Raw genomic sequence first — 27,402 nt, forward strand, 5'->3', positions numbered from 1 at the left:
CATGTGAGCATCAGAACTGGACCATGGAGTAATGGAAGAAGGTGACCTAGACTGGGTTGTGAACAGGCATCAGTGATACAGAAATGACATTGATTAAAGTCAGACAGTACAAAAGGGGAGGAGTTGGGGTGGACGTGGGTTGCAAAATGGCTTGCAGAGGAAGCAGCAAAGGTAGGCAGGTTAAAGCAGCCCAAATAGGTGTTCTATGAGAGATATGCCAATAGAACGCGTAGAAGGGGATCAGCTGAGCTGGCAGCTGATGTGGCCTGGCTTGAGATCAGCTGCAGTCAACTGATGTAGCTAGGACTGAGGGCTGAGCTTGACTTCGTGGCCTGCCTAAACTATGCTACACTCAATTTTTTTTTTTAAATGTCCATAGATTCCCATATGTTATCGTTGAAATGGCTGAGACTGCATGTGAAGGGTGTTGGCTAAACTGGCAAATTTTAGCTTGACTAGTTATCTATGGCTACCATTTGTATGAGCAGTCAAGGTCAATAACAAGAAGATGTAAGTTAATGCTGATATACCGGTTTAAATTTTGGCTAGTTGGCTAAATTAATGATGTGCTTTCAAAGTGGCGTTACCACCGTTTATAAACTACGGATTCAATGAAAATAAAAAATATAATACAAAGAGTGTTGTTGTTTGATGGAATAATGATTTGGGGTTGAATGCAATACAGTCACGGTGCTTATTGCGCAATATGTCTTTGTTATTTGGGGATTTAATACAGACAGATAATAAGTACTAGCATCTTCTACTTTTGCTTCTACAGATTGTTAACATTCACCATTTACACCGGTTCTGTCAGAAGGCATGACCATTTATCTCAAACATTTAATCACTGATCATCAGTGGCTCTTCAAGCACTTATTTCCTGCAGTCAATCTCTTACCAAAGCATCACTTCATGATACATTACCCCACCCAATTCTGCACGTGGTGCATGCATTATGAAGCCAAACATAATTTCTTTGAGACAATTAAAAAGCTTTAAAAACATTAGCCAAAAAGCACCAAAGTTGTATGGCAATGTATCAGGAGTGCTTTTGCAAGGAAAGATTAACTTCAGGTCCAGGAAAGATGGTGACACTTAGTGAGCTCAAAGGTGGCCAAGATATTGCTTGCAAATTTGGAACTGTATTGTCTACCAGTGTATTTTCTGCCAAGTGGATAAAACATCATGGTACAGAGTACTGCCGTGACATCATTATCTGTCCTGAGGTAGCATCTGAGATGCCTGTGTTTTGTAAGGTCAAGACTATTGTGGTTAAAGAAGACAATGTATTGCTCTGTGGAAAAATGATGAAAACCATGTGTTTTGATCACCATTACCATGCCTTTATCTGTTGGGCAGTGGGCATGTACCGTCCTTGACCACCGTGCAATGGAGTAGTAAGGCGTCTCCTTCCCTCCACTAGCCTGGGGTGGTGCCTTGAGCAAGCACTAGCAACTCCTCGCTCCCCTGGTCAGGGTTACGACCGAAGACTGGACTCGGCAGACTGCGCGGAGGAGACCACCACCTGGTGGTTCAACGGGCAGGAAGGCGGATCCAGCAAAGCGTTTGTAGAGCATGATCAGGGTACGGTGCAACAAGTAGAACACTGTTGGCCATCTACTGCATCCCAACCTAGCTCCAGCCGTCTTGATTCTGTTTTGCCCCTGGACCCAGTTAGGTTGGGACGAGAGAGTGAAGCTGACGGCTGCGCAACTGTCCCTCGCTCTAATCCAAGTCACGTGCAAGTCCATCCATTATCCATAACCGTTTATCCTGTGCAGGGTCACGGGCAAGCTGGAGCCTATCCCAGCTGACTATGGGTGAGAGGAGGGAGGGGTACACCCTGGACAAGTCGCCAGGTCATCGCAGAGCTGACACACAGAGACAAAACCATCCACACTCACGTTCACACCTACGGTCAATTTAGATCCACCAATTAGCCTAACCTGCATGTCTTTGAGGGAAACCGGAGCACCCGGAGGAAACCCACGCAGACACGGGGAGGACATGCAAACTCCACACAGAAAGGCCCTCGTCGGCAACTGGGCTTAAACCCAGGACCTTCTTGCTGTGAGGCGACAGTGCTAACTACTACATGTCCGTGCCGCCCCCACATGCAAGTCATGACTTCAAATTCAAATTTGAAGTCATGGTCATTTTCGACCCCGAAAGACGAACATCAATCTATCAACCATGCCTTTAAGGTCAGGCTGCATCCGGACAGGGTTCTAAAAGTGTTGCACATAAATGAGCTGTGTGACTTCAAACCATTTGATGTTCAAATGAAGTAGGGAACCATGGATTCCTCCTTATACTGTATGTTATGCCATACTGTCATTTTATGCAGACAGAGGTCAGTGTTTTAAAGTGGCTTTGTATTCTCCATGGTATATTTTGATATTTTGGCCTGACAAGTTGTTAAATGCATTATTTTGTTGAAATGTAATTATTGCTCACTTAAAAGGGCTGATGACACGAACATGACTCTATGCAATTTCTTAAATAAACTATACAACATGGCAAACATGTTAGATTTCTGTTATAATTACGTGAAAAGAAGCTGTTGTTACGCGAATATCCAACTTTTAATTGCACAGCGCAAGAAAACTGGGTCCGTGGCTCGCGGCCATGTTGTGACGTCAGCGGAAGAACACGCTGCGGTTCACTGGCTGTTCTACTCTGGTTCTACTCAATGGAAATGGCACATGAAAACGCCGGTGAACTCTCTAGTGCTAGCTCTTCCTCTTCTGGGAGTCTAGAATTGTGTTGATCTCTTCCGAATAGAATCTATGATAGCCTACCCTCTTTACCCTTTGCCTCTCGTTGCTAGGCGGCAGTTACATGAAAGCCGCAAGCTTTCACAAGCAAATACATGACTGATATCACGCCGACTTTATGATTACATTTATGATTATCATGTAGAATCTATAGCTCTACGTACCTTTATCTTATGTCGTTTCACAACACATGTTCTGACAGGACGACTGTCTTTGGATCCAGCATAGCTACTAGTAGACCCCCTCCGGAATACTGGCAGTGTTGCCAGATTGGGAGGTTTCCCGCCCAGTTGGGCAGTTTCAAGTGCATTTTGGTGGGTTTTGAACATATTTTGGGCTGGAAAACTTCAGCAGTATCTGGAAATATGGAAAACAACAGATACTGCTGACGTTTTCCAGCCCAAAATATGTTCAAAACCCACCAAAATGCACTTGAAACCACCCAACTGGGCGGGAAACCTCCCAATCTGGCAACACTGTGTAGGCACAGCTGATGGTAGTAACACACGTTTGTGCTGAACTGAACACCCAAGAAATTCTTTTAAGCTGGGAAGGGTGTCAAAACAATCCAAATCGAAGTGTTCAGAGCACAGGACGGATGTTGGTGAGGGCTCCCACTTGTCACGAGTGCGCCTGACTTGCTTCACCCACTTCGCATGCAGCTCGGGATCTCTGGGAAACCTGAATAAACTTACCCCATCCTTGTGGGTTTTGGAGCAAAAGCCGGCAACACAACGCTAAGGCATAATAAATAAATATATATTATATAGAATGTCTAATAAAAATACTAATAATGATAAACTGAACACCTGCCGCATCAACAACAAACTGGTAAGTTAGGAGGAAGGTTCTTTCGCTGACGTCATATAGCTCCTCCTCCTCTTTCGTCTCCTGGGTGCTGCAGCCCCGTCAAATTTGCCCAGATAGCCGCGTTTTTTATCATAACTTGTAAAATAGGCGCCTTCGTGAATTAATATATGGATCATCGGGAATTACTTTTTATAAAACATCGCCAAAGATGTCAAAAACATGTCATCAGCACTTTAATGATATATTTGAAAAAAAAAATATGGAAAACAAATTTGGTTAGATCTAATTTGACACTACAAAGGAGTATATTAAGTGGCAAGTTTGAAAGACACTGATAAGTGTTAATGATTTTTCACTGTATTTTCACTGCAAGAGAGTAAATAATCAACACAGCATTGTGTAAGAAAAACACTTATTAGAGGTATTTGACCCTCCGGTTTTAACTTTTAATAACTCACTGTAGTGTTAATGAACATTGGAGTTCAACTTGGAGTTTTGGGGTTTTTTTATCGCAGAAGAATAAATTAAGAGTCAACACCACTGAGAATAATATTTACACTCTCCAAAGTTTTTAACCTGTAGTGTTAAGTTTAAACAACACTATAGAGTGCAAGCGAGTGTTAATTTCTTACTCTATTTAATGTTAGTTTAACTCTAAAATTTCAACACTAGAGCAAGAGTCAATTTAACACCAACTCCGAGAGCGACCATATACACTTGGGAATAGTGTTAAAGTGAACTCTTTACGTGTTACTTTAACACTGCAAAATTTACTGTGAAGACATCAAAAGCACACAGAAGCAAAGGAAGCAAAGCACAGTTTAAGCCATGACCTTTAGATAAAAAGGTGGAAAGAGTCTCCTTCGGACCAAAGACAAAGTCTGAGAGAAGGCCTGACCATCAAATGTCTGTAAGGCTGAAGGTGGAAACTTGCTTCCTGGTAGTGGATTTGCGGGATGAGGTCAGATATCAAAAATCATAGGTAGGATCACATGCATTGTTTCAGTTGACACATCGCTTGGTGAGGAACTGAGGATGCTTACAGGAAACAGCAGTGAGTTATTCATGAGTTTGTTTCTGTTCATGTGAGGAATTTCCATCCCGTGTAAATTAATCAATAAATTTTGCAGCATGCACCAATAATGGTTGCCATTAAGATGATGGGTTGGCTTGTTAGCGTAATAGACAAGAGTGCTCCGAGAGCACAATATCCCACACTGGCAACTATGCTACAGTCATGGCGCCAGGACCCAGCTGTTTTCGGTGACTCACAGGAGGACAGAGAGAGTCAGATTTCCATTGATCACCCTAACGGGCAATCCTTTGATCACCCTAATGACTCGCCGTTCACACCCAGCCTCCAGTGACCCACACCAACATGATGCCTCAGGCCAAGTTTACATTAGACCGTATCTGTCTCGTTTTCTTTGCGGATGCACTGTCCGTTTACATTAAAACGCCTGGAAACGCCGGGAAACGGGAATCCGCCAGGGTCCACGTATTCAATCTAGATCATGTCTGGTCCGGTGCTGTGTAAACATTGAGAATACGCGGATACGCTGTGCTGAGCTCTAGCTGGCATCGTCATTGGACAACGTCACTGTGACATCCACCTTCCTGATTCGCTGGCGTTGGTCATGTGACGCGACTGCTGAAAAACGGCGCGGACTTCCGCCTTGTATCACCTTTCATTAAAGAGTATAAAAGTATGAAAATACTGCAAATACTGATGCAAATACTGCCCATTGTGTAGTTATGATTGTCTTTAGGCTTGCCATCCTTCCACTTGCAAGTGGTAAGTGACGCGCATGCCCGATATGCACTGAGATCTCTCACACAGCGGCTCAGTCCCAAATCACTGCTCGTGCACTTCACTCGCGCGCTCTGTGAGCTCCACAGGGCCGGAGTGCGCACCCTCCAGAGGGCACTCGCTGTTCAGGGTGGAGTGATTTGGAGCGCAGGATGCCTGCGGAGCCGAGCGTATCCGTGTATTGGTGTTGCTGTGTGCACACTAATCGTTTTAAAAACGTTAATCTGATGATCCGCTGATACGGTCTAATGTAAACCCCACCTCAATGACACCTTAGATGAGCTGGTCATCAGAATTCTGATTCTGATTCTGATCCAGGAGAGGATAAATATCTGATACTCCCTATTAGTCAGACAGAACCGAGGAAGCCTTTCGGACGAGAGGTGAAACGTTTTCAAGAATCTTCAAGCAAGTCCAGTTGCCCTTTTCTACCACCCACAGTTTACTATGACCTGGATGATTGAGAATCTTCACAGACAGGCCGAAAGTGTTGGCACCCCAGATTTTTTTCCAGAAAATATAGCATATTTCCCAGAAAATTATTGCATTTACACGTTTTGTTATATACATGTTTATTTCCTTTGTGTGCACTGGATTAAAACAAAAAGAAAAAAAAAGCAAAATTGATATAATTTCATGCAAAACTCAAAAAATGGGTCGGACAAAATTGTTGGCACCCTCAACTTAACATTTGGTTGCACGCCCTTTGGAAAAAATAACTGAAATCAATCGCTTCCTATAACCATCAACAAGCTTCTTACACCTCTCAACTGGAATTTTGGACCACTCTTCTTTTGTAAATTGCTCCAGTTCTCTCATATTTGAAGGGTGCCTTATCCCAACAGCAATGTTAAGATCTCTCCACAGGTGTTCAATGGGATTCAGATCAGGACTCGTTGCTGGCCACTTTAGAACCCTCCAGTGCTTTCTTTCCATCCATTTCTGGGTGCTTTCTGAGGTATGTTTGGGGTCATTGTCCTGCTGGAAGACCCATGACCTAGGACGCAAACCCAGCTTTCTGACACTGGGCCCTACGTTGCGACCCAAAATCCCTTGATAATCTTCAGATTTCATGATACCTTGCACACAGTCAAGGCATCCAGTGCCAGAGGCAGCAAAACAACCCCAAAACATCTTTGAACCTCCACCATATTTGACTGTAGGTATTGTGTTCTTTTCTTTGTAGGCCTCATTCCGTTTTCGGTAAACAGTAGAATGATGTGTTTTGCCAAAAAGCTCTATCTTGGTCTCATCTGTCCACAAGACGTTTTCCCAGAAGGATTTTGGCTTATTCACGTACATTTTGGCAAACTGCAGTCTAGCTTTTTTATGTCTCTGTGTCAGCAGTGGGGTCCTCCTTGGACTTCTGCCATAGCATTTCATTTCATTCAAATGTCGACGGATAGTTCGCGCTGACACTGATGCACCCTGAGTCTGCAGGAGACCTTGAATACATTTGGAACTTGATTGGGGCTGCTTATCCACCATTCGGACAATCCTGCGTTGCAACCTTGCATCAATTTTTCTCTTTCGTCCTCGTCCAGGGAGATTAGCTACAGTGCCATGGGTTTGGAACTTCTTGATGATGTTGTGCACCGTGGACAAAGGAACACAAAGATCTCTTGAGATGGCCTTGTAACCTTGAGACTGTTGATATTTCTCCACAATTCTGGTTCTCAAGTCCTCAGACAGCTCTCTTCTCCTCTTTCTGTCCTCCATGTTTAGTGTGGCACACACAGACACACAATGCAAAGATTGAGTCAACTTCTCTTCTTTTTATCTGGTTTCAGGTGTGATTCTTATATTGCCCACACCTGTTACTTGCCACAGGTGAGTTTAAACGAGCATGACAGGCTTGAAACTTAATAATTTACCCACAATTTTGAAAAGGTGCCAATAATTTTGTCCAGCCCATTTTTGGAGTTGTGTGTGAAATTATGCAAATTATTATTTTTTCTCTGTTTTTTTTTTGTATTGCTTCAATACACACAAAAGAAATAAACGTGTGTTTAAAAAAACATGAGTAATCGCAATCATTTTCTGGGAGAAATACTTCATTTTCTGGAAAAAAATCTGGGATGCCAACACTTCTGGCCATGACTGTATAACGCTGGTAAAATGCGACTGAATTGAATGAAAGTGCAATATGCGTATTACCGACATATAACAAAGAATCCTGTCAAGGTTTGTGAAATTCCTCCAAAAATTGTGAGAGGAGTTGATTTCAGAAGGTGAGAACCTTCCCGACGTATGGACAGATGGATGGACGGACATCGCCACGACATAATCCCCCTTCAGGCCTTTCGGCCAGCGGGGGATAAAAAGCCCAATGTACTATATATAAGGGGAAGCTTAGTGTTATTAATGTTATGCTTGAGAAAGCTTTGCTACAACTTTGGTTGTTTGATTGTTGTCTTTGCTACAACTTCGAAATTCTTTGCAAAAGGCAGAATGTTTTTACATTACATTAATGGCATTTAGCAGACACTCTTATCCAGAGTGACATACAACATACCCAGAGCAGCCTGGAGAGCAGTTGGGGATTAGATGCCTTGCAAAAGGGTACTTCAACCATTCCTGTTGGTCCAGGAAATCAAACCAGCAATGTTGTATTACATGTATAACATACAACACAATGTACCTAGAGCAGCCTGGGGAGCTGTTGGGGGTTAGATGCCTTGCTGAAGTGCTGGTCCAGGGAATGGAACCAGCAACCTTTTGGTCCAAAAGCTGCTTCTCTAACCATTAGGCTATGGCTTCGCCATGCAATCAACTGACACCTGACATATGATAGCCTACTATAGGTAGATTCACTAATTAGCAATGGATCAACTATGTTCCATGGAACCTGTATACCCATATAGCTATGCATTTTTCCTCAGGGTTTGCTGGGTCCTATATTCCCTGAGACCCACAGATATCTTGAGTGCATCTTGGGTATTGTGTTCCCAGGGTCCTGTGTTCTCAAAGCTCTATGTCCCAAGAGTCCTATATTCCCCACGACCTTTGTACTGAGACTCCTATGTACTCATAGTCCTCTATTTCCAGGGTCCTATGTACCTAAATTCTCATGCTCTTAGGGTCTTGGGTTCCCAGGGTCCTATGTATTACTGTGTACTATACAGTGGTGCTTGAAAGTTTGTGAACCCTTTAGCATTTTCTATATTTCTGCATAAATATGACCTAAAACATAATCAGATTTCACACAAGTCCTAAAAGTAAATAAAGAGAACCCAGTTCAACAAACAAGACAAAAATATTATACTTGGTCATTTATTTATTGAGGAAAATGATCCAATGTTACAGCAAAAGCATGTGAACTTCTACCGTAGGATTAGCAGTTAATTTGAAGGTGAAATTAGACTCAGGTGTTTTCAATCAATGGGATGACAATCAGGTGTGAGTGGGCACCCTGTTTTATTTAAAGAACAGGGATCTATCAAAGTCTGATCTTCACAACACATGTTTGTGGAAGTGTATCATGGCATGAACAAAGGAGATTTCTGAGGAGCTCAGAAAAAGCGTTGTTGATGCTCATCAGGCTGGAAAAGGTTACAAAACCATCTCTAAAGAGTTTGGACTCCACCAATCCACAGTCAGACAGATTGTGTACAAATGGAGGAAATTCAAGACCACTGTTACCCTCCCCAGGAGTGGTTGACCAACAAAGATCACTCCAAGAGCAAGGCGTGTAATAGTCGGCAAGGTCACAAAGGACCCCAGGGTAACTTCTAAGCAACTGAAGGCCTCTCTCACATTGGCTAATGTTCATGAGTCCACCATCAGGAGAACACTGAACAACAATGGTGTGCATGGCAGGGTTGCAAGGAGAAAGCCACTGCTCTCCAAAAAGAACACTGCTGCTCCGTCTGCAGTTTGCTAAAGATCACGTGGACAAGCCAGAAGGCTATTGGAAAAATGTTTTGTGGACGGATGAGACCAAAATAGAACTTTTTGGTTTAAATGAAAAGCGTTATGTTTGGAGAAAGGAAAACATTGCATTCCAGCATAAGAACCTTATCCCATTTGTGAAACATGGTGGTGGTAGTATCATGGTTTGGGCCTGTTTTGCTGCATCTGGGCCAGGACGGCTTGCCATCATTGATGGAACAATTAATTCTGAATTACACCAGCGAATTCTAAAGAAAAATGTCAGGACATCTGTCCATGAACTGAATCTCAAGAGAAGGTGGGTCATGCAGCAAGACAACAACCCTAAGCACACAAGTCGTTCTACCAAAGAATGGTTAAAGAAGAATAAAGTTAATGTTTTGGAATGGCCAAGTCAAAGTCCTGACCTTAATCCAATGGAAATGTTGTGGAAGGACCTGAAGCGAGCAGTTCATGTGAGGAAACCCACTAACATCCCAGAGTTGAAGCTGTTCTGTACGGAGGAATGGGCTAAAATTCCTCCAAGCCGGTGTGCAGGACTGACCAACAGTTACCAGAAATGTTTAGTTGCAGTTATTGCTGCACAAGGGGGTCACACCAGATACTGAAAGCAAAGGTTCACATACTTTTGCCACTGACAGATATGTAATATTGGATAATTTTCCTCAGTAAATAAATGACCAAGTATAATATTTTTGTCTCATTTGTTTAACTGGGTTCTCTTTATCTACTTTTAGGACTTGTGTGAAAATCTGATGATGTTTTAGGTCATATTTATGCAGAAATAGAGAAAATTCTAAAGGGTTCACAAACTTTCAAGCACCACTGTAGTGCTACAGTCCTATTTCCTCATGGCTGTATGTTTGCAGGGTTCTACATTCCCCAAGACTGTGAGCTGGCCTAGTGGTTAGCATGTCCACCTCTTGATCAGGAGATTGTGAGTTCTACTTGCAGTTGGGTCATACCAAAGACCATCATAAAAACGGTACCTACTGCCGTCTGGCAAGGCACACTGCAATCCAGATGCGAGTAGGGAGTCAAACTCTCATGGTTACCAGAGGACCAGTCCCCCGCTGTAACTCTAGCTGTATAGGCAAGAGGCCAAGGGCTACGAAAACGGAGATCAGTGCTGCCCAATGCACCTTAAGGGCCTGGTTAGTACTGGGACAGGAGACTGCCTGGGAAGACCAGATTCTGGTGTGAGAGGGACTTTGACTTCACTGTCCACTTCACAAGGCACACTGCAATACAGATGCGAGTAGGGAGTCAAACTCTCATGATTACCAGAGGACCAGCCCTCCATTGTAACCCTAGCTGTATAGGCAAGAGGCCGAGGGCTATGGAAACGGAGATTGGTGCTGCACCCATGCACCTCAAAGTGCTGGTTAGTACTGAGACTGGCTGGGAAGACCAGATTCTGGCATGGAAGTGACTAACTTTTTTTTTTTTAAGTGTTATAACAAGAGCTGGGGGAGTGTCCCTAGCCCCTACAGCTAAATTTAAAGTTATTTTGGATCCTTAGGGATCCCGTGAGGTCGTATTTGTTTGAGGTGACGACATCGGATGACTGAAGACTACGACAGTTTGGTCAAGAAAAGAGTGCAAGAGATTACTGATGAGGGTGTTCTGTGTTAGTCTGGCTAACGCGACTTCAAAGCTCTGCGAGCATTTGGTCTGGCAAAGATATTAAGCCCAACCGTTTCCCAAAGTGCGTGGTTGACCCGCCTCCCTGAAATGCCTCAGTTTGTTACTGGTCGAAGCCAGAAAAGGCTGTGACGAAGCTTAAACCAATCACATCACTCTTTCCTCTGACGTATGTGACACGATGGGGCTAACTGGTAGATTAAACTCTTACCGAAGCCGGTCGGGAGCAAGGCGAAAACGTCCTTCCTTTCAATAAATACCTCCAGGGCTGTTCTTTGCTCCGTTTTCAGTGAGAACTTGCTCCATGTTCGTAATGTTTCTAGTGAATGAAGCGCTTCCGGCATAGATTCTGTAAACAATCTATGGCTTCCGGTCACAGTTCTACTACGTCAGTGCCTTGAACACGCCTCTACCCAGGGCCGTTGGAGATGCTCAAAGTTGATTGGCTCCCGATTTTTCGGAAGCTTGGAAGAGCTGTAGATAGCTTGCCTTGCCAGACTAAGCTCGCAACAGGCCCTCATGTTGCGTCACACTTAGGATGGGCGGGCCCAGGCTAGTTCTGTGTGGGATTGAGAATAATGTGATAGGCCTTAAAGGTATACTTTACACATCAACACAAGCTAAAATGGACCTTCGGCTATTGTATGAGTGATGTGCTCCAGGTTTCACTGACAGTGAAATATTTACAATAAACTGGAGGATGTAGGTTTTACTTGAACACAACTAAATGCTTTCCTTGCTTTGGGACATATGGTTCATAAGCTACGGTAATAAATAAAAACGCTCATTAAGTGAAAGAGGTGTATCAGGAAAAGCAAATTAAAAAAAAACAAACAAGCAAGCTAAATTATAAAGTTCTCATTAGGGGAATAATGCAATTTCACTATCTGTATCTGCATCTCTTTAATGCTCCAAAAATCTGCATTAGATTTTTATCCTGAAGTGATCATGACCTAAACTGAAAAGGATTTTATTTCTTTTCTTTTTGAAATAAATATAAACCTGAGCACTACGCTTACTGAGGGAAAATAAACACAAGTATACATGTCAGCATTGTCAGCATGGTGTGCGAATTCTGACTCTGACAGTTCCTCAACCTCAGCTACATCACTCAAATATATATCTGTTCTCAACTGTGTGCTTGGTTTTTTTTTCTTTCCTTTTATTTTAATTCTGCTCATACAGTTATTATTTTTTGTTTGTACCTGCCTGAGATATTTTTGCTGCAATATTTTCTAATGAAATTAGTTGGTTCTATTTCACAGATCCTGTAAATCTTACTCTGGTCAAGCAACTTTCTAGTAAACATTCAGACAAGGCGGTATTACAGCGTGTGTGTTGAGCAAGTTTGATATGCCAGGCTTAAGTAAATGACAAAAGATAATGCCAAGCAAGTGTATAGTATAGTGGCTAACATCATCAGGATCATCAGGGATGATTAGTTTGAGATTTCAGAAAGGAAACTTATTCATAGTTAAAGATTAATATTTTGGGATAGGTTTAAGGGAAAGAGAGAAGGATAGGATATAATCAGTATAATCATTCACTCCACCAAGTGTGCTTCGTGAGAAGTAAAAACGAGGGGGTGAAAAAGATTTGGTGTAATTCAGGAGCGCAGAATTCAATATTTCTTATATCTGTCCTTATTGCATGTTGGGAAGCTTTGGAGATGCTAATCTCATTGGGTTACTTCAAATGTAAACAAATGTGTTAAACCTTTTTTTGTTTTTTTACATCAAGGACACAATACTGTACCGTATCATTATTGTAGATATTACATAATTATCCTGTCCACATTCACTGGATATGAGCAATCGCGCACTTTGATTGGCTACTCTACTACTAGGCTCATATACCATGAGAAGAGAAAAACAAAATGGCGGAGCGTGTTGCTGAACCAACCGAGGACGAAAGAAAGACTACTCAAAAACAAAACCCCCAAAAATACAAAAAAGCAATAAAATATGGAAGAAAAGTACTTGATGGGAAGAACTTATCTTTTTTTATTTTTCAAGAATTATTATTATTATAGCATTTTTCACAAATTGCTACTGTCATTTCGCCGGTTTGTTAAGCGGAAACGATTCTGTCGGACATTTTGTATAAAGTTTTTTCTTTATCGAATTTGCAAAAAATACAAATAAAAATGGCGTGTTTCTCAAAATCTAGTGAATGTGGATAGAATAAAACAGTTATTCCACTCAATCTCGTCGTACACGGCTTATATCAGGTCATGTACGACTCAGTTTCATGGAATAACTATTAAATATTGCATTTAGCAAATTGTGCATGTTAAAGATATAAATTATACAAAATAGTTTAGCTTCCATTTTCTTCTTCATGTTTTCTTTGACACTATTGGTCCATATTTTGTCAATCAGAATACCTTTTGGTTGCTGGGCAGAAGTCCAACCAACCATCACAGGCTCCAACCATCACAGCCTGTACGTATGAATTCAGCTATTTCTATAATATCTACCAAAATGCCAAAAATGTACAGGATATTGCGCTCTGGTGTGACATTTGGCGTACAGTGGTAAACGGCGGTTGTGGCATTTTGAAGCTAATGTATTCAAAAATTGAACTGCTACTTTCATATCGAAAAAAAAAGTATTGCTAAAATTACAGATAAGCTTCTAGAAATACCTTGATAGTAATAAATGAAATATGGTGGGACCCAGTTAGCATTATGCCAATGAGATTATGCTAAATGTTTCCCATTAGATGTCATTCATTCAAAATTTTAGCAACATTAGCATTTTTACAGCAGAATGCTCGTGCTATGAAAACTTAACTGAGCTTTAGTTCAGGATTTACTGTACCAAAGTTAGCTGGCTATTCTCAGTTACAAAGAGCAACAAAGTCAAGTCTTGGACGTTCTTATATTTCTCCCAACTGAGAACATGTAGGAGATGAAGGCTCTGACATTTCCAAATGGACTTTATTACTTTAGAAGCACAATAGCGCCTGGTGGATTACTGTTTATTAAAGGTAAGTAGGATGACAGTGAATGAGTTCAATCAACCATAGGAGGCTAGCAGAGATATCGAGTGGAAGGAATCCAGAGAGAAATGTAACACCAAAGCAAAACCTGGTGATTATCTAGAGAAAATCCCGAAAGAATGTCCTTTTGAAAACTGTACCGTCTGGGGAAGGGGTGGGGGGTCAGAGAGATCAGCACTCCCGCAGAAACATAAGCAGCTAGTCAGCCTGCTGATCGTGGGACAGAACTGTATCCCCATAACCAACGAAGAAATGGAGCACAGACTTACTCAGCCATGGTGGCCTGATGGTGGCTGATGATCGACATATTGGACTGGTTTATACTGCGAGAGAGAGGGCAAAACGACACGGCTGGAGCAGGCAATGGTTAATCCAAGGCAGGAAAACACAAGGCTTCTGTGAGTTTACCAGAGTCAAAACCAGGCTGAAGTTCAGCTCAGAGGAAGGACATCATAATCCTCACCCCCCAGCACAGATGGTGTGAAACATGGCAGTTGCGCATAGCATCATGTGAAACAAAATACAAGACAATAAAATAATTAGTTGAGAACACTTTAAACAGCCGGCTTTCGTGTCATGTAGGCGTCCACTCACTAGCAGACAGATCATCATTTTAAAGGACATGGGACATGAAACATAAATGCACGCTATATCAGTTTCTTTCCATTAAAAATATGAATTAATTGCATCAACAGATACAAAAATTAAATTCAGCAAAATCGTTATATTCGTGATGATTAGGCTATATGGCATTTCTGCTCGAGCTCCGATATGCATATTTTACAACCGGAAGAGCCGCTGTCACGTGATCATACGTCACAAAAACTTTCGGGCACAGCACAAGCGGGTAGATGAATGGAGAAGTGAATGACAAGAAAATTGTTTTTATAGTCTTTAACGTACATTGAACATCATGGTGTATTGTTCTGCTTATGGTTGCAATAATTCCAATGGGAAATGCCCTGGAGTAAGTTTTTTTGCATTCCCCAAGGACCCGAAACTGAGGAAAGTGTGGGCTCACTACTGCCGTAGAAAAAACTTTGCACCTACTGTTTCCCACAAACTGTGTTCGGACCATTTCACTGAGGATTCTTTCAACATTAATGCTCAGAGTGATATTAATTGCCAAGCCAAATTTAAGAGGCCGTATAGTCGGGTTCATGGAGGCAGTGATAGCGCCATAATATACAGGGCCTAACATTCCTACAACTGTAGAGACAGTCAAGAAATCCTGTAACATCTCATCTCATCTCATTATCTCTAGCCGCTTTATCCTTCTACAGGGTCGCAGGCAAGCTGGAGCCTATCCCAGCTGACTACGGGCGAAAGGCGGGGTACACCCTGGACAAGTCGCCAGGTCATCACAGGGCTGACACATAGACACAGACAACCATTCACACTCACATTCACACCTACGGTCAATGTAGAGTCACCAGTTAACCTAACCTGCATGTCTTTGGACTGTGGGGGAAACCGGAGCACCCGGAGGAAACCCACGCGGACACGGGGAGAACATGCAAACTCCGCACAGAAGGGCCCTCGCCGGCCCCGGGGCTCGAACCCAGGACCTTCTTGCTGTGAGGCGACAGCGCTAACCACTACACCACCGTGCCGCCCCCCTGTAACATTAATGGACATTTAAATAAATGTTATGTTGGTAAGTTTGTTTAACTTTTCTTAATTTTCATCTCTTTCACCAAATGGCGTAGTGTTGTTGGCTGTGTGATGGCGTTTCGCCATTTTGAATGTTTTCATCTCGGACTCTGGAAGCATTGTATCTCAATCAATCTCGAAAAATATCAGCAAAAAAAAAAAACTAGCTTGCAACGGACTTTAGCTAGATCTATGATGAACTTTCAATGTATGATACAAAAATAATACTTCTTTCAACAGATCATTAGCCTTTGAGCAGAATTGTTTTTAACTTACCAGGAAGTGTTATCGAGCCGACCGCTTTCAGTTTCATGAGGGCTGAATGAACTCTCACTCTCAGAATCATCTGACCCGTCAGAGTAAAGACAAGATCCATGTTCATGTGAATTTCCAGCTATCGGTTCGAATTGATAGGCATCTCTGTGAAACATCGGGAATGTCACTGTCGATGGTGTCCATTTCGGTAACCTGTTTACATTAGATTCCCAAGCGCTGGCTCCTTGGAAAGTTTTTGTGACATCACGGGTCACGTGACCACCTAGCTCATTAACGAATCATTGTCTTACGCTGATGTATAAAAAAGTTGAATAATGTGATGATTTTCACATTTTTGACGCCCTGCAGTGATTTAGATGGCATTTCTTATGTCCTTTATACATAATTATACCCAGAAAAAAATCCATGTCCCATGTCCTTTAAGGCTAAATACAGATTTACATTTCTCAAGTCATTAAGCCATTGCCAGAAAATCAGGCAAAAAAGGCATGAAAAAGAAGAACAACAATTTCTATAACTTTGTTGAAAATGGTTGACATTTTCTCTCATTTTTCCATTGACTAGCACTTGGCGTGTTTGTGTGTGCTTGTATTTTTGTGTGCCAATACATTTTCCGAATTAGCATTGCTGCTTTTATCAAGGGAGTATAACATGACACGGGAAACAGCTTTATAAAACATTTTCTCAGACTTTTACCTCAGTAACTGCTAACCAAATGCAGTAATAAAACACAAACCAACCTACTTATTCCAGTGATCTGTGTTGTAGCCTAGTTTTGGAGCTACAAAACAATTAGCTAGCTAGTTAGCATTTAAATGTTGCTTTTAAATGTAGCATTTAAACGTACAAAGTGAAAGTCTGATCAAACTAGCAAGCTAACTCTCTAAGAAGGTGATTTCCATGTAGACGTTTAGAGAAAATCTTCAAGACTTCTGCAACCCTGACCACCTCTGATGTAATTATTCTGGTGATTTTTGTAAAGTGTGCGAGGAAAATTTCTTGAATTCGACTACAAAACATTAGCTAGTGAAATTAAAGTCTGATCGAACTAGCAAGCTAACCTGCTAGCTAACAAGGCTTCATGATAAGCATCCTAAGAAAAACGTAGGTATTGTTCATACTTCCGAGTTGATTATTCTGCTGAACTGCATGAGGAAACGATTTGTTTTGAACTACAAAACGTTTCACAAGCTCGCTTTTAAAGTTCGTTCAGTCACAAGTCTGGATGAACTAGCCAGCTAACTTGCTAGCGAATAAGGCTGGGCGACATTATTAATGACAGAAAAAAAAAAAAAAAAAACACAGGTATACTTCTGTAACACTGACCAAATCAATTATCACCAAGGTAGTTTAACAGATATTAAACTATCTTTTCCCCCTAGTTGTTTTGTGTTTTCTGACAAAATCATTCATCATATTTAAAAAGTGTAGCTTAACAAATTTCTAGGCAACGTATGAGCTAGCAGGACAAGGTTAGCTGCACTCAACGGCCACTTTAATAAGAACTTGTTGCTGATTCTAAGGGTGTATTCAGACCAGGATAGTTTGATATTTCACTTGCTTTGGTCCGAACCAAATGTTTTTTTTATTTTTTCATTTTGGTGCGGTTCGCTTTCACACAGTACATTTTAGTAAGCGGACCAAAATCTGTCAACAAAGCCACGCGCCCTGAGGTCGTTCAGCTATTGGTCAGAGACGACACGCGCACAAAGCGTTAAGTTCAAAAGTAGTCATGGAGGCTTTCCGTGCTGCTATTCTTTTTAATGTCATCAAAGCTATATGTTTTTTCCAGTTTTTACTGTTTTCACAATTGTGCGATTACTATGCTGTTGTACAAGTAATTTATCAACGACGACTTCAAAGGGCAAGGCGGCTACGGAGGATAGCGCTGATGAGCGCACATCATGTTGTGACAGTTCTGGCTCTTCACGGAAGACGGAGGAGGTATGTGTCGGGATATTCGCCTTATCCATCGTCTCATCTCATTCTCATTATCTCTAGCCGCTTTATCCTTCTACAGGGTCGCAGGCAAGCTGGAGCCTATCCCAGCTGACTATGGGCGAAAGGCAGAGTACACCCTGGACAAGTCGCCAGGTCATCACAGGGCTGACACATAGACACAGACAACCATTCACACTCACATTCACACCTATGGTCAATTTAGAGCCACCAGTTAACCTAACCTGCATGTCTTTGGACTGTGGGGGAAACCGGAGCACCCGGAGGAAACCCACGCGGACACGGGGAGAACATGCAAACTCCACACAGAAAGGCCCTCGCCGGCCCTGGGGCTCGAACCCAGGACCTTCTTGCTGTGAGGCGACAGCGCTAACCACTACACCACCGTGCCGCCCCTTATCCATCGTAATAGATGAATTTCTTTTTTGCGTCGCTAGTACCGCCACTTTTTGAAAGAATGTCCCTGATTTTAATGTAGGTCTGACGGAGTTTCTTCACTTTTAGCCGACATTGTTCTGGGGAGCGCGTGAACCCCTTCTCCATTTTCTCACTGAATACAGCAAACACGTCGGGTTTTTTGTGTGTTCTCTCCAAAAGCTCAGATATGTGGACATCTGCCCATATATCCACAAGGGTACGCGTTTCTTCCTCGGCCCACGTCTGCCCCCTACTCATTTTTTGTACTCTGTAGTCTAGCCTACCACTGGTCTGAATGACTGAACGACTGTTGTAAGGTTCCCTTGACAACTGAAACAGTGTTTGCACTTTGCGGTGGAGTGTCAAGACTCTGTTTCCCATAATGCTCGACAAACGACGGAAGCTCCCGAGGTACAAAAAAGCAAAACTGTCGGATTAGGTCCGGGCTGCCTTCACACCTCCAAAAGGTGCGCACCAGGGTTCCTTTGGTCCGGACCGAGTCCGACCTTGCAGCTCGGTCTCGGTCCGCTTGTTTGGTCCGGACCAGAGTTCGGTGGTTTGTATTCAGACCAACCCAAAAGGTCCGGACCAAGGGAAATTTGGTTCGTTTGGTCCGGACCAAACAACGTAGGTGTGAATACGCCCTAAGATCCCTGTTCTTGCCGGACTGGAAGCCAATGTACCGGTAGTCTTCTGCTGTTGCATGCTGAGATGCTTTTCTGCTCACCACGGTTGTAAAGAGTGATTATGTGAGTTACTGTATCCTTCCTGGCAAAAAAGCTCGAACCAATCTAGCCATTTTCCTCTGACCTCTATTATCAACAAGGCGTTTGTTTCTACCCACAGACCTGCCGCTCACTCATTACGTGTTTTTTGTTTTTCGCACCATTCTGTGTAAACTCTACAGACTGCTGTGTGTGAAAACCTCAGGAGATCAGCAGTTTCTGAAATACTCAAACCACTTCATCTGGCTCAAACCAACACCCAGGCCACAGTGAAAGAAAGTCATACTTTGAGATCACAATTTTTCCCGTTCTGATGTTTGAACATTGTGAACATTAATTAACCGAAGCTCTTGATTTGCATCTGCGTGATTTTATGACGGCATCGTGCTGTTGTCAAGGGATCGGCTGATTAGAGAACTGCGTAATAAAAGAGCAGTTAAGGCCAATTTACGCTGACAACCCAGTCCTCGCAGATGGCGTCGCAGATGGCGTCTGCGAAGCCCCCCCCCTTCGCAGATGCTCTGCGCACACCTCCCAAAAATTGTGACCACTGCAGACAGCCTCGCAGACAGCATCGCAGACAAGAGGGCTCCGATTGGTCCACTCTACATCTGCTGTACACGCACTTCCGCTTCCCTACTTTCCCGGTTTGGTTTGTTTTCACAACCGCCATTTTTAAAAACACGAGCGAAGATGGAGCAGCACGAAGAGCCGTTGATCGAGGAAGTGAGGAAGTACGTACATCTATACGACTCCAGTTCTAGTCATTATAAGTAACCGGAGGATAAACACTCCACTAACCACACCCACCAACTACTCCTAGCGATTTCGCGCCCCCTTGCGTTGTGGCGGTGAATAACATCGCGCACGCCTATTACTCCCCGCTCAACGATAAATTACAACTGTCTGCGAAAAGCTATCTGCGAAAGCCTTGTCGCAAGAGCATGCAGAGGCCCTTAGGTGTATGGGTGTTCCTAATAAAGTGGCCGGTGAGTGTGTTGTGTTCTGATTGGAATAGCTTGTATTTCAAGCTTCTTAAAGGACACGCCAAGATAGTGATGATAACGTATGAAAGAAAATGAGCATGGATTTGATTATGACATTACTGGCATATTACAGATAAACAAGTGTACCGTTTTACATTCAAGCTTACTGAACTGCATGAGAAAAAAAATCAGTAGACCTACTTAGGGTGGCTTTCCTGCAGCATTACATAAACCAATTCCTAACGGCTTACCAAAACCCCATGTCGCTTTCAAGCAAAATTAACCCTTCAAGGTTAACAGGTTCATTCTGTGTCAGGATGTAGGATTTTCAACTTAAACCTATTCAGCAGCACAGAGCGGATCTACAGAGACATGTCATGTGGGTTCAGAGACGCCAAGTGCGTGAACATTCTCGAAAATAATGTTTGCGCTGGCCTGACCTTTACTCACGGTTATAAACTATTAGCAGAGTTATATCGTAGGTAGTATTATTCAACATGCCACGCCACTGCTTTATGGTGCGGTACTTAGGCTAGTGTTTTGCCTTTATAACGGCAATCGCTTGGGTTTTAAAGTGGGTATTAGATTTTATTGCATAATAGCACTCTATAACCAAAATAGCATGCCTACTAAGAAAAGGCTCTACCTTTTTTTTCTTAGCTGCACTCTGTGGATCTGTGAGGCAGTGGAGACATATTAGCTACACGGATTATTTTACTTTTTGTTTAATAGAACATTAAAAATGTACTGAAAAAAAAGTGTTAGGTGTTTAATTAACACCTCATTTCACGTGGGAATTTTACTCCACATTATCAGCAGGTGAAAATGAATGTACCTGGTTATTTCAACCTCATCTGACTAAGAACAGACAAGCCACCATGTCATGACGTATCAGAGCAGATTAAAATAGCTCCAGTTTTGTGTCAGATATTTGTCCTTATACGCCTTTCTCTTGGCTCAGCGTCAAGACAAACTGTCAATGCGGGATTAGTTATTGAGTTATGTGTCTTGGCGTTTTGTTTGTCTGTTTCTGTGCAAAGTCAGACACTGGAGTCAGACCTTTTGTAAAAATTAATTAATTTGGCCAGAGATACAGTACATGTCACATTTCCAAGAACTGCTCTATGTCGATGTCTTTACGGTTTTCATGCTTTTCATGCAATTTAGCGATGCGTCGTTTACAAATGATTCACTCCGCTGAACAAATCTTTTTGGTGAATCGTCTGTAAAAGATATGCAGCTACAGCCGATGCTGTGATGTTCACATTAGTGAGAAATGTTTAAAATGGTTTCAAAACAGGACTTATTTTACACAATATCGAACAAAAATGATGCACGTTTGTTTAGTGGTCAGATCAAAGACACGCAGAACTGACTTTAAAGGGGAACTGAAGTCATTTTTAAACTTGCTTTATTTCTTAACGTGTTGTTCAATCACGTTTTCGGTTTTAGTAACCTTATATCGTGACTCGTATTGGCAACTAATTGCAATTAAATATTAGACTTATCGCCTATTCGGTTTTTATCCGTGTTGAATTTAATTCGTTTGGTCCACGGCAGGCGTCGCTTATCCGCGCGATCTTCACGAGACTTGTGCGAGACTTCGAAACGTCAAGTGTCAGCCAGGTGTCAGTGCCGCCATTTTGAAAACTGTTTTCCAAACGAAATATTGCACAAAAAACGAGTTTAAATGACGATTACTGCCGACTTTTTTCAAACTTTCCTGATCGCTATCAAAACAAACAAAACTTCCGGCTTGATTACATCAGCATTCGAAAGAGGGCGCTCGCATCTTTTGACAACGTTGGCAGATGTTGGTCGCTTTGATTTCCGCTGTACGTTTTACTTCCGTCCTACGATGTCTCGCACAGGTCTCAACGAGTCTCGTTTACGGCCGTCGCTTTGACATATGGACTGATATATTACAGAGCATATTTCAAACACTCATAACTTGCTATAGAAGTGACAAAATAGCCATCAAACATGCATTCCGATATTTAATAAAATGAGGTAAATAGAATTTTGATAATAAAAAAAAATTTGCCTTCAGTTCTTTAAAATGGTTTCAAAACAGGACTTATTTTACACAATATCAAACTTAGAACAAAAATGATGCACGTTTGTTTAGTGGTCAGATCAAGGACAAGCAGAACTGACTTTAAATATACCAGTAACAATGTTTATATATTGTGCTGATTATTGTGGTCACGGGATTGTGAGTCCTACCCTGTGTTCACACTAGCAAGTTACTCACATCAGTTGTTGCTAGAACACCTGTATGGCAATCTCTAGTATAAATTTAATCTCATCTCATTATCTCTAGCCGCTTTATCCTGTTCTACAGGGTTGCAGGCAAGCTGGAGCCTATCCCAGCTGACTACGGGCGAAAGGCGGGGTACACCCTGGACAAGTCGCCAGGTCATCACAGGGCTAACTATAAAATTTTAAAAAATATATTCAAACACATGAAATGATGCAGTAATCAGTGTAAAAACTGGTTGTGTTGCACATGCTACATTCTACACATCAAACTAGATTCAGTGACAGATTCACAAAGTAATACCTTGGCCTATGTGCACTCACCAGAAGCACCAACAAGCTTGACTTCCTTCCTTTATTTTTCTTCACGACGTCTATTTAACGAGAAGTTGTATCAGACAGGAAAAAAATGAAACTACAGTTCTAAGTTTTTCTTCCAGTTTGATCCAAGGAATCATTTGCTAAAACTGTGGCTTTGTGTCGTACACATACATCGAAAATGAACTGAAAACTGAATATTTTTGAAAATGAACTGCCTTGTCACTTGCTAGTGTGAGTGTGAACGGAGGGTTAAGCTGTTATTTTATGTTTCTATAAACCTACACGCAAATCGGAAGGTAACACAAGTACAAATGCCTGCCGATGGGTTCCTTACACATACCGTCTTTTATACCCTTACCGAGAGAATCATAATGGCAAAGGAACATGATTAAGGTACATAATTGGGCCTTAAGGACGACTGTTGTGCCTTTGAGGGAACGTCGAAACAGTGGGAACGAAAATAAAGCTGTGCGGTTCCTGACACTACGAAATACTGACAATATTTTGTTAACCTTATAAAGATAAAGGGCATGTCAACAGGTCCAGACCTGGATTCTAAATGTGCGCATATATATATATATATATATATATATATATATATATATATATATATATGGCAGCACAGTGGTGTAGTGGTTAGCGCTGTCGCCTCACAGCAAGAAGGTCCGGGTTCGAGCCCCGTGGCCGGCGAGGGCCTTTCTGTGTAGAGTTTGCATGTTCTCCCCGTGTCCGCGTGGGTTTCCTCCGGGTGCTCCGGTTTCCCCCACAGTCCAAAGACATGCAGGTTAGGTTAACTGGTGACTCTAAATTGAGCGTAGGTGTGAATGTGAGTGTGAATGGTTGTCTGTGTCTATGTGTCAGCCCTGTGATGACCTGGCGACTTGTCCAGGGTGTACCCCGCCTTTCGCCCGTAGTCAGCTGGGATAGGCTCCAGCTTGCCTGCGACCCTGTAGAACAGGATAAAGCGGCTACAGATAATGAGATGAGATATATATATATATATATATATATATATATATATATATATATATATATTACCCGAGTCCCAACTCGTGCCCTAATTTTAAGGACTCATGGCTCAACTTGGACTTGAGCACTGATGACTCGGACTCAAACTTGTGCATTAACTGCATTAGGACTCGTAAATTGGAGACGAGGACTCCGATTTTTTCTTTATTTTTTGCAACACGCCATAATAATTTGGTGTTAGACATTTATATCTACCTTAATTTTGTATTAATTTTGTGCAACAGTGTTACACCTGCACACCTTGGCGTGTGCATTAGATAGACTCTTGGGTGCGCTCTGGACACTGCAGGCGCCAAGCAGACTCTCGCACATGCGCCGTAAATGACTCGCACCCTCACAGGATTAAGGCGCAATCAGCACGCCGATATAAAAAGTGTGAAAACGCACTTACCTTGCGAAGTATTGAGTTGCATTGCTGATACTTTACCAAGACTTATTTCCTTGTTTGGTTTCCTGATAGCTGATTTCCTGTTTCTCGTCTTTGATCCTGCCGAGTCTGTGAGAGCCTGTTTGTGCCTCACTCGACCTATTGCCCGTTTCACCGTTTTACGATTTTGCCTGCCGTTCTGGATTGTTTACCGTCTTCACTTGTATTAATAAACACACCTTCTGCACTTACATCCATCTCCCAACCATCTCTGACAGAATACTTCACACTCCCTGATAAAGAGAAGCACATTCACCTGTTCATACGGCATGTTCAGGAACAAACTAATATTAATGGCGCTGACACAGCCACCGTCACATGGTGCGGTTGGAGTCTTGTTCTCGGACTCGACTCGGATCAGTAGTCCAGTGTTTCTCAACCACTGGGCCGCGGCCCATTAGTGGGCCGTGAAGCGCCATCTAGTGGGCTGTGAATTTATTTTCAAGTTGAAGTTAATTTTTTACTCATAGTAGAGTATAATTGTTGGGTTGCATCTGACGTCACATCCACCTCGTTAAGCTACGGTCACACTACAGCTCGCGTTGTTTGCGATGGGTTATCGATGAAAATGAGGCATTTGGGTGGCGATGTATGGCAATATACATGTGAGCTAAAAGTTGTGATCACAGAGCAGATGAACACTTGACTGTCAGACCTTTGTGCGCTTGTGTCTGGCGTAGCTCGAGCGGACGCATGTGTTCACGGAGCGCGTTGTACACACTCTTGGGACCCGGTCGTTATGGGAAACACCTGACGCTGATTTGAGTGCAATCAGCACGCACAGATACGGACACTGTTTTCAGAAGGATTTGCAAAGTATCATCATTATCACTGTCGTGTTTGTTTCTAGCTATGTTTATAACGCTGTTTAAATACTCTGCTTTGTTTTGCTTTCATTTTTGTAAATATTACACCTGCTAAAAAACACTCTAACTGGACTTCGATCCATCTACCGCCGTCTATCTTTTAGTGTCCTGATGCCCAGATCTTTAACCCAGCCACATATAAAAAGTTGTACTCCTCCATGCTCTTCTAGGTTTTCATCTGTGTGTCCATGTCGAACAATGTCTGCAGCACCAGGTAGTTTGAGACGTTGGGGAACTCAATGGATGGATAATTTTCCAACTCGTAGGAAAAATCCTTCTTTGTTAACGTGTAAGGGTCTAATCCCACTGACTGGTTTCTATATCCACTTCTTGGTTTTAAAGGGGAACTGAAGGCAAATTTTTTTATTATCAAAATTCTATTTCTCATTTTATTAAATATCGGAATGCATTTTTGATCGCTATTTTGTCGCTGCTATAGCAAGTTATGAGTGTTTGAAATATGCTCTGTAATAGATCAGTCCATATGTCAAAGCGATGGCCGTAAACGAGATTCGTTGAGACGTGTGTGAAACACCGTAGGACGGAAGTAAAACATACGGCGGAAATCAAAGTGACCAACATCTGCCAACGTTGCCAAAAGACGCGCGTGCCCTCCTTCGAATGCTGATGTAATCAAGACGGAAGTTTTCCCTGTGTCCGAAATCGCTCCCTACTCACTATATAGGGCACTGTATAGTGAGGACGCCATTTTGTAGTGCTGTCCGAAACCTTAGTGAGGATTATGTGGGAAATACACTCAGTATAATATGGATTTATCACAAAAATACATGCATGTATTTATTATTTTGGAAACCCACCAGCCGCCTGATCTGGCACATTTTACTTGTGCGACGGTAATGACGTACATACCAGCGCGACGGACTAGTCCTTATCCTGTCATCTTTCCAACTCTTCTCTACTCCATGTTGGTTCGAAGTCGTATGGAATAATCTCCATCACTGATGAAGCTGGCAAATCTCGAAATTAATCTAAATTGGAATGATATGGCGACTGTGTAAACAGTTTTCAAAATGGCGGCGCCGACACTTCACGTTTGAAGTCTCGCACAAGTCTCGTGAAGATCACGCAGATAAGCGACGCCTGCCGTGGATCAAACGAACTACATTCACCACGGCTAAAAACCAAAAAGGCCAATAAGTGTAATATAATATGCCAATACGAGTCACAATATAAGGTTAATAAAACTGAAAACGTAATTGAATAATATGTTTGTTAAGAAATAAAGCAAGTTTAAAAATTACTTCAGTTCTCCTTTAATAACTGGCTTGTTTGCTGAACACAAACATGGCAGTAAGTTCTTGTGTTAATGGACCAGACTCCACTTTTGGATCATTAATCCCTTTTGACTGAGAATGCCCTGCTGGTACATCCATACAGTTTTAAATACAATACCTACAATTAAAAACAGTTCATTTTTATTGCATTTATTTCATTCCTGGGCTCCCATCTGCAACAGGGAGTGAATAGGTTGGCCTCAAAGCAGAAAAGGTTGAGAACCCCTGCAATAGTGGACTTGACTCGGACTCGAAATTTTTTTTAATGACTCGGACTTGAACACTGGGGACTCGAGACTGGACTCGGATTTGAGGTTTAGTGACTCGACTACAACACTGATATTTTATATATATATATATATATATATATATATATATATATATATATATATATATTATATATATATATACACACACACACACACACACACACACAACCATTCAAAAGTTTGGGGTCACTTTGAAATTTCCTTATTTTCAAAAAAAAAAGCACTGTTCTTTTCAATGAAGATCACTTTAAACCATACCTGTCAACCCTCCCGTTTTTCCCGGGAAATCCCTTATTTTGACTTATTTCCCGCTGTCTTCCCGTTTTTTTATTTTCCCGAAAATATCCCGTATTTTCACAATATAAAAAAGTCGGTAGGTCCAGAATTCATGACGCGCCTCTGACAGGAGTTTACAGCAGGAAGTCGGGCCATGAATTCACGTCCCCGCCCTCTCAGGCATCAGTAATTACATAACTACGTCCGGAGGCGAGGCTGAACAAGTGATTAGGTCCAGTGTTGCCAGATTGGACGGTTTCCCTCCCAAGTTGGGCGGTTTCAAGTGCATTTTGGCGGGTTTTGAACATATTTTGGGCTGGAAAACGTCAGCAGTATCTGGCAACACTGATTAGGTCTGAGGTGAAGATGGCGATGCTAATAGCTAAGAAAAACATTAGCCTCTCTTTCTTTGATGATTTCAACAAGTGCGTGGCTGGAATGTTCCCAGACTCTTCCATCGCAAAGAAATTTTCCACGGGGAAAACGAAAGCCTCCCAAATAATCAAAGGTAAGCTACATATGTTTACATTAAGTATGTCCTGGCTAAGACCTCATAAATAGCCTAGTGTAAACTAATTGGTGTATTAACTGTTTTATCCACTCATTGTCTATTTTATTTTCTATCTGAAACTTACCCATTTTAAATCACTCTTGGTTTCATATCTTATATTACTCTTTATTACTCTTTATTACTCTATCTATCTATCTA

General features: G+C 42.1%; 1 protein-coding gene across 4 annotated transcripts in view; it reads right to left on the reverse strand.

The window, feature by feature from the left end:
- Positions 1 to 27,402, reverse strand: part of slc6a6a (solute carrier family 6 member 6a) — an 86,239-nt gene that overhangs the window by 56,315 nt on the left and 2,522 nt on the right. For 2 of the 4 annotated variants that reach the window (XM_060932475.1, XM_060932478.1), the window contains exon 2: positions 14,205 to 14,393. The exons of the other annotated variants lie outside the window; for them this stretch is intronic. In XM_060932475.1, the coding sequence (XP_060788458.1) occupies positions 14,205 to 14,242 (38 nt within the window). In that variant the 5' untranslated portion in view covers positions 14,243 to 14,393. The remainder of the gene's footprint in view (positions 1 to 14,204; positions 14,394 to 27,402) is intronic. 4 annotated transcript variants of the gene reach the window in all.

The sequence above is a fragment of the Neoarius graeffei genome, chromosome 10 (assembly GCF_027579695.1).
Source record: "Neoarius graeffei isolate fNeoGra1 chromosome 10, fNeoGra1.pri, whole genome shotgun sequence".
In the NCBI taxonomy this organism is placed as follows: domain Eukaryota; kingdom Metazoa; phylum Chordata; class Actinopteri; order Siluriformes; family Ariidae; genus Neoarius; species Neoarius graeffei.